This window comes from Rhinoderma darwinii, chromosome 3 (genome assembly GCF_050947455.1).
Source record: "Rhinoderma darwinii isolate aRhiDar2 chromosome 3, aRhiDar2.hap1, whole genome shotgun sequence".
NCBI lineage: Eukaryota > Metazoa > Chordata > Amphibia > Anura > Rhinodermatidae > Rhinoderma > Rhinoderma darwinii.
In genome coordinates this window covers 258,022,385-258,035,906 of record NC_134689.1, presented here as the reverse complement: position 1 = coordinate 258,035,906, position 13,522 = coordinate 258,022,385, and the positions used below count along the sequence as shown (strand labels likewise).

Sequence of the window (13,522 nt, the reverse complement as noted above, 5' to 3'; positions counted from 1 at the left end):
ATCAGAATCACTGCAGCTCTGTCTTCCCTGATTTTCATTAATACCCTGGGAATAAGACAAATGGGTGGGAAGGCAAATCCCAACTCCTGACCGCAGGACTGAATCAAAGCATCCACAGATAGAGGATGATCTAGAGGGTTCAGAGAGTAAAACATCCCTACTTGCTTGATCTCTCTGGTGGCAAAGAGATCCATCAGAGGAAGACCCCAGAATAAATTCTGACAGCCTTTCCCTGTAATAGGGGGCTTGCAGCTAACAGACCCTTCTTTATGGCCATCAGTTCCTTGAGATTTGAGGAGGAAGAGATGGTCAAAAAATTCCATCTTCCCTGACAGAGATCCTCCCCAAGTGAGCACCTCAACCCACTGGACTTGCGACTGTGGTGAGGATGACCAGGGCATCCCAGACAGGAGATTCAAAGAGAGGGAGGAACCATCCCAAAGGCCAAGAATCTCCACCTGAAGTGGCCTTGAGCGATGCTGAGCCCACCTTATTGCTGGGATAGCTGAGGTCATAAGGCCTAGAATGGACATTGCTTTCCAGAGGGAGCACTGGTGTGAAATAAAGAAATCCATTACCCTGTCTTTAGGGACTAGACTTTGAGGGGGGAGAAAGCACTTCTGACAAGTGGAGTCTAGCTGAATCCCCCCACCAAAAAAACCTTGATTTTGGAGGGGCTAGAGCTGATTTTTCCCTGCTTATATTCCACCCCAGGTCCCAGAGGGTAGAGCAGAGGAGTTGACAGTGGTTGGTCAAAGATTGGTGACAGGACAAAATCAGTAGAAAGTCTAGATAGGGTACTAGAAGTAACCCCTGGATTCTGACAAAGGCCGCGATTTCTGAAATTACCTTTGTTAAAAATCTCAGGGCCCGAGGGACCCCAAAAGGGAAGAGCCTTGTACTGGAGGTGGAGAAGGCTTCCGTTTATCGAGATAGCCAGCCTTAAAAACCTCTTGGGGGACACCTGCATTGGTATATGGTAATACACATCCTCTAGGTCTAAAGTGGCCATTACACAGTGAGGAAACAACAGACTGATAGTTGAGGCAATAGTTTCCATTCTGAATCTTTGTATGTTAAAAACGTGTTCAGGGACCGGAGGTTGATAACCCTGAACTTGCCATTGGGGTTCTTTACTAGAAATAGGGGGGGGGTAGGAGAGTAAAAACCCCTTCCAATCTCTGCCAGGGAAACCGGGACTAGCACCCCCTTCTGAATCAAGGATTGGACTTCCTGTCTCTTGAAAATACCCCTTGGATTTTTTGTTGGGATAAGTTTCCCCCAAGGGGAGAGAGAAAGTCTAGTCTGAAAACCCTCTATTATACTCTAGTACTCAGGGATTGGTTGAGGTTTTTCCCAGGCATAAGGGAAGAAAAAAGTCCCCCCCCCCATTCCTTCCCCCTGAGGTCCCAGGGGAAACCTACGGGCTGAGCGACGGGGAACCCGTTTTTTCTATTGGATGCCTTATCTGATATATCATCCAAACGTGAGCCAAATAATAGCTCTCCCTCACAAGGAATCCCCCACAGCCTATTTTTGGATCCCTGATCTCCCCTCTTCCATGATTTAACCCATAGAGCCCTGTGGGTGGAATTAGACAAAGCCGCAGCCCTAGCTGATAGTATTACTGCATCAGCCGATGCATATCAAAAAAGTCTGCAGCCTTTGCAAAGGAAGGGAGAGGCGCAATATTATTTTGTTCTGTTTAGGTGCCCACGCTGGTACTTACGAGACCTTAAGATGTGTAACTTCTGCAATCTGACGAGAAAAGGCACATTCAGCTTAAAATGGCCATTGACCTCTAACTACCCCAACCAGACCTTCATAGACCTAGCCACACAAGTAGCAGCAATGCTAAGTCTAAGGCTAGCTGCCGCAGAGTCCCAGGACCTCCTAAGGTATGTACCGTCTTTTCTATTCATGGGAACCCCTTAAAGAGGCTCTGTCACCAGATTATCAAATCCCTATCTCCTATTGAATGTGATGGGCGCTGCAATGTAGATAAAAACAACGTTTTTTTTTTAAAAACGATCATTTTTGCCCAAGTTATGAGCAATTTTATATTTATGCAAATGAGCTTTTCAATGGACAACACGGAGTGTTTTCTCGTGTATTTCCAACTGGGCGTGTATTGAGTTTTCTTTCACTGCACAATCACACTGTGCTGTGGATCATGCTGGGCTGGAACAATGAGAAGTGTAGGACACTGATTGGTCACTGATTGGTCAGCCTCCTCTGTACAACACCCAGTTGGTAAAAAGTAAAAACACGCCCAGTTGTTCATTGAGAAACTCATTAGAATAAATCTAAACTAGCTCATAACTTGCTCAAAAATGATCGTTTTTCAAAATAAAAACCACTGCTGTTATCTACATTACAGCACCAATCAGATTATGTAGGAGATAGGGCACTTATAATCTGGTGACAGAGCCTCTTTAACTCCCCAAATCTTCAAAGGGGAGGACACCTTAGCTACTGGAGCGTTCACGCTAGGGGCCTTATCCCAAGTAGCCGAGTCCTTTTCAAAGGGGTATTTCCATTTTATGGAGGAAGGAATGAAGAACTTCCTCCCGTTCTCTGTAAATGAGGGCTTTCACATTCAGATGTACTGGAAATACCCTCTTCTGTCTATCAAACATTAAATCTGGCACGGATCTAGATGATTCCTTGACATCCTCTAACCCCATTGTTGTCCTAACTGCTATTACCAAATGTTTGGTATCTTCTGCCTGGAGGTACTACCAGACTGTTCATTAAATGAGGGATTCAGAGGCATTTAGAACAAATATAAAGCGAAGCACAAGTCATCAGCACTAAAGGGAGCAGTATGCACCCGAGGCACTAGCCTGAGAACTCCTCTTAAAAGCTTCCAATGAGGAAGCCATTTCATCATTCACAATTTGTTTGATACGGTCTAATAAAGAAAGTGCCTGCTCAGCAATGACCCTATCCAGGCAGGCTTGAAAAGGGGGTTTAGAGTAAGAGGATGATAAAGACTTCATACAGATTCCACAAGTCCCAGCTTTACTAGACCTGGAGCTGGACTTTTGACCACTTTAGTAGTCTATAAAAACATAAAAGGCATACAGAAAAACCATTAAAGGGAATGTGTCGCTAGAATTTTTTTTCAGTTAAACAGTATTTAAGTGATTAAATATTGTTTTAATTTTTTCACAAGTCAGGAAACATTATAAATTAGATTCTAATTTATAACATTTCCATGTGCTGGTCACTAGAGTGAGCAATTCCCAAAATTGCAACATTGCAATATGGTAAAGCAACCTCATTGCTTTATGCTGCAAATTTGGTGTAGACACACACACTCTAGTGAGCTCACAGAATCCCTCCTCCCTTATCCTGGCTAGTGCACACACTGTGCATTCGGTCAGAAAATGGCGGCACACCGTGTGGGAGGATTACATACAGTGGTAATCAGACAGTATAACACGAACATAATACACACACCACATACACAAACATAACTTCCCTGCTCCAGCCGCCGCTACCTCCGATCCTACACCTCGCGTCTTCGCTGCCTGGAACATATGTCCGGAAGCCGCGACCGGAAGTAGTCATCTTACTGTCTGGGCGCGGCTTCCGGTCCACAAGAAAATGGCGCCGGATGTCGCTCGGCCGAAGACCTTCCTTTTGGACTGTGTGGGAGAGGCGCATGCGCCGTTCCCACACAGACGGCGTACACCATAGTGAATGTAACGGCTCCCGTTCGCATTCTCTATGGGGATGTATGTGCCGTATTCCATCTCTGTATGTGTCGTCAATCGACACAGATGAAAAAAAAAATGGCAGCCCCCATAGTAAAGTAAAAGTAAAGAAAAAAAGTACAACACAAAAACACAAATAAATTTTATTTTAATAACATACTAAAAGCTAATTTATACAAAAAAATACATTTTCGCGACACCTTTCCTTTAAGAAAATGGAAAAAGAATCTTACCAAATGTTCAGTGGATCCCATCATCCCACAGGACAAATATCAGACTGAGGCCTGGGGCCTTCTGATGGGTCAGCGCTTCTTGAATAGACACCATCAGTATCAGACATGATGATTCACCACTGTGATGTCTCTGGTTTTACAGCTCACAGTAAATATAGGATGAAACCCTAGTTTTGCAGAGGACCTGCAGGAGCTGGCTGCCTCCCTGCTGCCTATTTATATAGCGCCCGGCAGCGCTGTGATTCCTCCCACCCGTTACCGGAAGCGACATCAGCCAAACCAGAAGAAGTTACGTCAGCATGAGAATTCTACCACATCGCGTTTACTATTCCTCCTTCGAAGAAGGGAGGAGTCGTCGGACCAGCATGCTACCCGACCTAGCCGCAGCAGACATAAACAAACAGGAGGCAGCACACAGGGAAGCCGACTAGGTAAATAGGCTGCGTTTTACAACAACTTATACCATACCAGGAAAGGAAGGCAAATGAATTCCAGCTTCCAGTCCTCATTTTTTAGATACACATCTCCAAATGAAAGCAGAAGCTTCCCTGGACAACCTATCAGGAGGACAGGAAACCTGAAATGGAGGTGTGGAGGGGGTGTGAGCCTTTTTACCTCCTCAGGTTTCCTATCCTGGGATGGGCGGTCTGCTCGCATGGGTGCGGTCATGAGCGATGGAAAAACAAGCTGCACAATTGACTGCAATAACCGAACGCAGGGGGACAATCTTCACTTGATCCGATTTACTGTTAGCAGTGCTATTTTGGTGTACACTTCAAGACGCAGCCTGTTTTGGCCTTGTGGCAAAGCAGAGTTTTTCAAATCTGACACGTTTCACTTTTTGTGGTGATAACTTGGGAATGCTTTTACCTATCCAAGCGATTCTGAGATTGTTTTCTCATGACATATTGTACTTTAGGTTAGTGGAAAAATTTGGTCGATAAATGCAATATTTATTAGGGAAAACAACCAAAATTTACAAAAATGTAAGTGGATCTGCTTGTAAAACAGATCGTAATACCACACAAAAGTCACTAGTTAACATTTCCCATATGTCTAGGTTTGCATCGTTTTTTGAACGTCCGTTTAGGTTTCTAGGACATAACAAGGTTTAGAAATTTAGCAGCATTTTCTCACATTTTCAAGAAAATGTCAAAAGGCTATTTTTACAGGCACCAGTTCAGTTCTGAAGTGGTTTTGAGGGCTTTATATATTAGAATCTCCCAGAAAAATCACCCAATTTTAAAAAAACTGCACCCCTCAAAGTATTCAAAACAGCATTCAGAAAGTTTAACCCTTCAGGCGTTTCACAGGAAATAAAGCAAAGTAGAGAGGAAATTTACATTTAATTTTTTTCGAAATTCATATGTATTAAAAAAAAAATAATTCTGTAAACACACAGGGTTTTAATAGAGAAACTGCAGTTTTTACAAATATACCACATGTGGCCCTCGTGTCCTAATGAACACCGGCCTCAGAAGCACCTAGAGGATTTTGGGGCCTCTTTTTTTTTTTAATTATATTTTAGGCACCATGTCAGGTTTGAAGAGATCTTGTGGTGCCAAAACTGTGGGAAAACCATTTTAGAAACTGCACCCCTCAAGGAATTTATCTAGGGGTATAGTTACTATTTTGACCCCACAGGTATTTTGCTATATTTATTGGAGTTAGTCTGAAATTTCCTTTTTTTCTGAAAAAAAAAACAAAAAAAAAAAAAAAAAAAGACATTTTTTATATTTACAAGGAATAAATAAGAAAATGAACCCCAACATTTGTAAAGAATCTTCTCCAGATAACGGAAATAACCCATATGTGGTAATAAACTGCTGTTTGGACCCACAGCAGGGCACAGAAGGGAAGGAGTGCCATTTGGACTTTGGAGCGCAGATTTTGCCAGATTAGTTTTCAGTGCCATGTTGCGTTTGCAATACACTGGAGGGACCAAAACAGTGGAAACACCCCAAAAGTAACCCCATTTGGGAAACTACACCCCTCAAGGAATTTTTCTAGGGGTATAGTTAGCATTTTAATCCCACAGGTTTTTTGCAGAATTTAGTGGAATTAGGCCGTGAAAATGAATATCAACATTTTTGTCCACTAAAATGTTGAATTTTCTCATTTTCACAAGAGATAAAGGAAATTAGATATTAACCAATCTTTGCAGGACAGATCCTTTTTTTCTTTTCCATTTTAGTTTCACTCCCTGTCTTCCAAATGCCATAACATTTTTATTTTTCCGTCAATAGAGTGGAGAGGGCTTATTTTTTGCGGGAAGAGTTGGTTTCTATTGATGCCATTTAAAGTACCATATAATATACTGGGAAACTGAAAATAAATTTTTTTGCGGGGTGAAATTGGAAAAAACGGATTCCTCCATTGTTTTTTGGGTTTCGTTTTTACAGCTTCCACCGTGCGGTAAAAAAAGACAACTTAACTTTACGTCTCAATATGATTACGGTGATACCAAATGTATATATTTTTTATATTTGAATACTTTTACAAAGAAAGAAAACTTTGTTAAAAAAAAATATATATATATATATATATTGTTATAACGAAAATAAACTTATTTTTGGTCGATTGAGCGGTGTGACGGATTATTTTTGGCGGGACGAGTTGTAGTTTTTATTGGTACCATTTTTTGTTTCATACAACGTTTTGATCACTTGATTACATTTTATTTAGAGCCAAGGTGACAATAAATGACAGTTTTACTTTATTCTGCGGGTCGGTATGATTACGGCGATACTATATACAGTTTTAGGTTTTGCAGCGTTTGCACAATAAAACAACTTTTTTTTTTTTATAAAATAATTTATTTTTTGTGTCACCATATTCAGAGAGCCATAACTTTTATTTTTCAGTCAAAAAAGCTGCGTTAGGCTCCATGTACACGGCCACACCCGTAACCACGGCACATGATTGCGGGCACGGCCACCTTCGGCGGCCCGCATTTTCTCGCCGTGCTCCCATACAAAGTACGGCCCGTAAAATGCCAAAGAACGGACATGCTCAACAATTTTCGGAACATTTCTATGGCACGGACACCCATTTGTAGAGTTACGGAAAGGTGTCCGCAGCCAATACAACTGAATGAGACCGTAGTATGGTCCGCAATTACGGAGTGTTTTTATGGTTGTGTGCATGGGGTCTAAGGACTTTTTTTTTGCGCGATGGGTTGTAGTTTTTATTGGTACTATTTTGGGGTACATGCAACTTTTTGATCACTTATTCTATATTTTGGGAGGGGTGGTGACCAAAAAAAGTGATTCTGGCATTGTTTTTCGTTTATTTTTTTTGCGGTGTTCACAGTGCGAGAATAATAACCGTTTTATATTATGGGTCGTTAGCGTTTTCATTTTTCTTCTATAATAAGAATTATAGGGGGAAAAAAACAAAAAAAACAAAACTTATTTACACTTTTGTAAAACATAACTTTTTTTTCCTGCAGCACTGATGTGTTTGTGCTCGATATTAAAGTGGAACAGATAAAAAGATGATATCTGTGCTGCCCCCTATATAGCCCGCTGCTATATATATATATATATATATATATATATATGCCTCTGTGTGTGTGTGTGCTTATATGTGGCTGTGGGTATAGTTATCTAGGACATTATCTGTACTCAGAGTTATCACTGTTATCAGCGGTGTTATAGGACTGCAGGTAACATCTTCTACATTATCTGTATTGTGTATACATGTGCCTGTGTACGTATATATGGGTCTGTTTGTGAATGTGTCTGTGTTTGTATATATGTGCCTTTTATGTATTTGTATGTGTTCCGGTCTGTATTTATCTGCGTGTGTGTGTATATCTATATATATGTCTGTACGTCTATATATTTAACTATGTATGTATTCCAGAATGTGTATATGTATATTTGCCTGTATGTCTAAATACCTGTCTTTATGTATGTACAGTATATATGTTCCAGTATGTGCGTGTCCATATATGTAGTTAATTTTTGGTTTGTGTAGGGGGTGGCAATAGAGTCCCGCACAGGGCACCATCCAACCTAATGACCTAATGACTGTGCATGACCAAGTACTAGTCCTTCTCAATGGATTAGAATATCAAAAAGTTAATTTCAGTAATTCAATTCAAAAAGTGAAACTCATCATATAGAGTCATTACACACAGTGATCTATTTCTAGCATTTTTTTCTTTAAATGTTGATTATGGCTAACATTGAAGGAAAACCCAAAATTTAGTGTCTCAAAATGTGAATATTATATAAGCCCAATTTCAAAAATATGATTTTGAATACCGAAATGTAGGCCTACTGAAAAGTATGTACATTATATGCCTCAATACTTGGTCAGGGCTCCTTTTGCATGAATTACTGCATCAATGCGGCGTGGCATGGGGGCGATCAGCCTGTGGCACTACTGAGGTGTTATGGAAGCCCATGTTGCTTTGATAGCGGCCTTCAGCTCGTCTGCATTGTTGGGTCTGGTGTCTTATCTTCCTCTTGACAATACCCTATAGAGTCTCTATGGAGTTTAGGTCAGGCGAGTTTGCTGGCCAATCAAGCAGAGTGATACTGAGGTCATTAAACCAGGTATTTGTACTTTTGGCAGTGTGGGCAGATGCCAAGTCCTGCTGGAAAATGAAATCAGCATCTCCATAAAGCTGGTCAGCAGAGGGAAGCAAGAAGTGCTTGAAAATTTCCTGGTAGACGCTGCGCTGACTCTGGACTTTATAGAACACAGTGGACCAACACCAGCAGATGACATGGTTCCCCAAACCATCACTGACGGTGGAAACTTCAGACTGGACCGCAAGTAACATGGATGGAGTGCCTCTCCACTCTTCCTCCAGACTCTGGGACCTTGATTTCCAAATGAAATGCAAAATTTACATTCATCTGAAAAAAGGACTTTGGACCACTGAGCAACAGGGTTGGTCCATGCCCGCACAACTCAGACGCCGTTGCCGACTATACTCCCTCCGCCATTTACATTCTTCGTCTCCACTTCTGTACCGTGGCGGCGGCGGAGCAGTGCGTGCGCGTTCTCCTCTCTACAGCTGGTCAGACAGTGAGGGAAGCCTTTGTTACACTGTCCGTAGCGGATTGGATAGTGTCACAGCAATAAGTTACAAGCCCCCATGCTATTTACACGCCCCATTGGCAGTTCAGGGGGTTATTTACATATCGGGCGCTAAATAGAACGGCACCGATATCTAAACAACGGAGGAGACTCGAAAAAAAAATATTAAAGTGATACAAGGTTTGTGCAGCCCTTCCCATTACATGCTGCACTCAGCTGCCCATGTATGGGCAGGTGAAAGGTTCTCTTTAATTAGATGCTGGAATCTATTTTTTTTTTAATTAAAAAGTGCCATCTGTGGAACTATTAATAGCAGAGATTGACTTATTTTTCCTTAATTTATGTAATTTGAACACTGTATGGACACATTAAATTATGCAGCGTATGGCAGTATTGTCTTCTCTCAAACACAGGTCCCCATTCTCTTTCGGCTGCATTTAGTCTGTGCTGCTCATATAAATGAAAATGGCCACTAAAGAGGCAAATGCTCCTTCACGATTAAAAATTAGACACGTGACCCCAGAATGCATTATAAATTCAAGTGATCAAGTTTTCCGTGGATCTGTTTCAGTGTGAACCCACATTAGAATAGGAAAATTGAGCTCCGATTACCATGACTTGATTGAAGTCACAGAGATTGCTCAACTAGCCAAGGCCATCATTTCAAGAACTGCCAACCTTGTTAGGTTCTCTCGTGCAACGGTGTCTAGAGTAAACCAAGAATGGTGTGATCAAGGAAAAACATCCAGCGAAGGTGATCCTGTGTACATGGACATCCTCCTCTGACCCATTTCATCGATGATTTGTTAAGATTTGTTCTGACACAGGTGGTGCAGTCAAGCAAATTGCAGACGAATACAACACTGGTGCTCCAACATGTGGTTTCTTAGCAGAGATGGGCTTTAACAAAAAAGATGACCAGTTTGAGTGCCACTGCTGTCTAAGAGAAACAGAAAAGCAAAACTCCAGTCTGCAAAGTAGCGAAAAACTGGATCACTGAGCATTGGAAAAGCATCGCCTGGTCAGAATACAGATTTCTGTTGCATCATGCTGACAGGAGGGTCAGAATTTGGTGCCAACAGCATGAATCCATGAACCCTGCTTGTTAGGTGTCAACAAGTTTAGGCTTATAGAGGGCTGGGGGGGAATAGTTATGGTGTGGGGAATGAATTCTTGGCAACCCTGGGTCTCCTGATACCTTTGGATGAACGTTTGAATAGTAGGGCTTACCCACGAATTGTGGCCAACCAAGTTCATCCCTTCATGGCAGCTGCGAACCTTTTGACAGAAGGGACACTTTTGCGGCAAATGCGAGAAGCTATGCTGTCCGTACGGGACCATATTCCTGAGGAACAATTTCAACACCTAGTGGAATCCATGCCATGACAATTAGCTGCTGTTCTGAAGGCCAAAGGAAGTCCAACGCTGACAAGATGGGTGTCTAATAAAACGGCCATTCAGTGTATTTCATAACCTGTTATCAGGCACTGTTCCGGTTTAAGAACCGTGACCATTGTAAAGATTCAGTTCATTACATTCTGCTCTGTTAGAATTTATGAAAGATTTACTGATCAAATATCTAAGAAATGTAGAAAGAAAGTGGTGCTTCAAGCATCAGAGAACTGCTCAAGTTACATAAATAACGCAAAATTTACCTTTTGGCAACTTTGATAAGGCGCTGCCACCATAGGGATGCTGTGATGGCACCAGCTCGGGAGTGTCATTAGCAGCAGGCGCCAGTTGTGACAGATTACTAATAACACATGCACAAGAATTATGATCCATAAGAGGAAAGGCTTCTTTGTCACAAATTTTAAAAGGCAAACGGGGCACCATGCCTACACATTAGTAAATTGACCCACTGCCAACCCCACTACTTTCTAACCTATAGAAGGAAACCCTCCAACGTAATAACAAATACAATCTATATTACATACATGTTGGATTTCTATGGTAGCTCATACGATTGATATTATCCTTGTTTTAATCAGTGAGAATAGCCCTATAATATATTAATTTTTAAATGGATTGCTTATTTGCCATTGTTATTTTTTTCTTCCAACATTTTGTAGCGGTCCTCTAGTAGGTCCCAATAATTCTATAGGCACAGGTAGTGTTACTTCACCTATAATCTAATGCATCTTTGTGCCACCATGAAAAAGCACAGATAACTCTGCCTGCCAGTTTACATTATAGATTTTTTCTTCATGTATCAACGGGCTTCAAGCATAAAAACTAGTGCAAACGATAGTCAGTGATGTCCACGGCAACCAATCAGATTAATTCTATCATTTCTATAACTTGTGCTGGCAAATGAAAGTTGGAATCGGGATTAGTTGCTACATCACTGACACCTTCCCTCTAACCATCTGAATTCTGTAATAAGCCAAGTTAAACCTTCAATTTTAAAGAAAGTTTCAGAGAGCTCTTCCTTCTATGTGAGACAACCATCTGCACCAGTAGAACACTGCGTTATCAGACTGCGGAGACAGGACAAGGTCTGCTGGTTGTACATGTAAGCAGGTCAAAGTAGCAACCAGAGAAATCCAGACATTTACTTAGACCTGCTCAATAGCGCACAGTTGATTACAGAGAATCATATCATTGTTTGTAACACTTACAAAGCAGAGCGCTTATTGTTTGCCATATGGTACCGAAACGCGTGCAGACTATTGCAGTGTATTTTCTTTATAGATCACATAATAATGATGATGACTACAAGACTCACCCCACCTTCCTTAACCTGTAAGGGCTTGTACACACGTAATGGATTTGCTGAGGCAAATTTCTGTAGCATTTCCGCATCATCTAGCAGACAAATTTTTTAAAATTTTTTATTGGAGCATTTTTTCCAGGACTGCGGCGTGATGGTGATATTTCGTCTTCTTGTGATGTCATTTCCACCCCCTGTAAGATTCTGCAGCAGATTCCGCAGTACATAAGAAAAACGCAGGAAAACAGTCCACTTTCTGCAGCAATAATTAACATGCTGCAGAAATAAAATTACGCACCGCATTTCTGTACTAAATATTTCCGCAGCGTGTGGTTGACAATTGGTAAATCACTGCTACTGTATTCCGCTGTGTATTTTCCGTCCACAATTCCAGATGGAAAATATTCAGCAATTCGGTTACGTGTGAACAAGCCCAAAAAGGACGTTTTCAAGAGTTTCCAGAACCATGGGTTATGTGGCCTATTCTGCATGGAATTAGAGATACACAAGCTAATCCCATAGGCCAACTCAATTAGGAGGGGTCCTCTCCATGGTGTGCACTCCTCAGAGAGACTCACCACAAGTTGAGCATTTTCACGCAGCTACAGTGTGTTACAAGACAGAGAGAGAGAGAGAAAGAGAGAAATATTAATACACCCAAGAGACACTAGGAAGAGGATGGGGGGAATGTAGCCATGCAGACAACATGCCTTGCAGGTCAAAAGAAGGGGAATGTCAAAAGAGGCTGTGACTGACACTTAAGATAAATCTGCACATTCCACACAAATAAAGGGTAAAAAAAACAGTCAATTCTGAAAACAACTGCTTGGCAACTATTTCCAATGTCAAATACAATAATATCTAAATGTGATTTATAAATCTGTGACGGACAATGAAAAGCTTTAGAAAAAATTGCAGCAATATCGATGCAAGACTCCCAGGATATTGTCTCTTGGCAAAAGCCTTGGGTGCACATCAGAAAAATTTGCTGGCAGAACCAAAGTTGCAACTAAGCAAAACAGAAAAAACAAAACCAAATCAATTTAGGCTACATTCACATCTACGTCGGGACTCCATTCATGGGTTCCGTCGGAGCTTTCTGTCAGGGGAACCCATGAACGGAATCCAAACGGAAACTATAGGTTTCCTTTTGCATCGCCATTGATTTTAATGGTGACTGATCCAGTGCAAATGGTTTCCGTCGGTCACCGTTGTGTAAGGGTTCCATGGTTTTGTTTGACTGCGCTATTCATTTAGTCAAAACAATGGAACCCTTACACAACGGTGACAAACGGAAACCATTTGCACTGGATCAGTCACCATTAAAATCAATGGTGATGCAAACGGAAACCTATAGTTTCCGTTTGGATTCCACTTATGGGCTCCCCTAACGGAAAGGTCCGTCGGATCCCTTGAACGGAGTCCCAATGCAGATGTGACCAATGCCTTAGCTGTTAAGAGACGCTAAATTCAATATAAAAAGAAAAATGCAAACAATAGCAGAGATGTGGGTGTGGAATGTTCAGCAGAGAAAACACAATTATGATGGAGATAAATCCAGAATAGGTCTATTAACCTGTGTGAGAACTGTACCTGCTTAGTGTACTATACATCTGATCTAAAAAAAAAGTCCAAACCAGAAACCAGCAGTCCAATTCTTAAACTCAACAATCCAATATCGGAAAAGGTGAGAGTATGTAGTGCCAGACAGGGACAGTAGTTCCTTAATATGGATCATGAAGACTGACCGCATGCAGAAGCGGCTGCAATTTAGACGGTGATTTGTATTGTAGGGGCAG

The 13,522-nt window shown here is 41.5% G+C and overlaps 1 protein-coding gene across 4 annotated transcripts in view; it reads right to left on the bottom strand.

Moving 5' to 3' along the window:
- Positions 1-13,522, bottom strand: part of CSNK1G1 (casein kinase 1 gamma 1) — a 111,751-nt gene that overhangs the window by 10,186 nt on the left and 88,043 nt on the right. For 3 of the 4 annotated variants that reach the window (XM_075857833.1, XM_075857837.1, XM_075857834.1), the window contains one exon: positions 12,302-12,325. The exons of the other annotated variant lie outside the window; for it this stretch is intronic. In XM_075857833.1, coding sequence (XP_075713948.1) covers positions 12,302-12,325 — 24 coding nt within the window. The remainder of the gene's footprint in view (positions 1-12,301; positions 12,326-13,522) is intronic. 4 annotated transcript variants of the gene reach the window in all.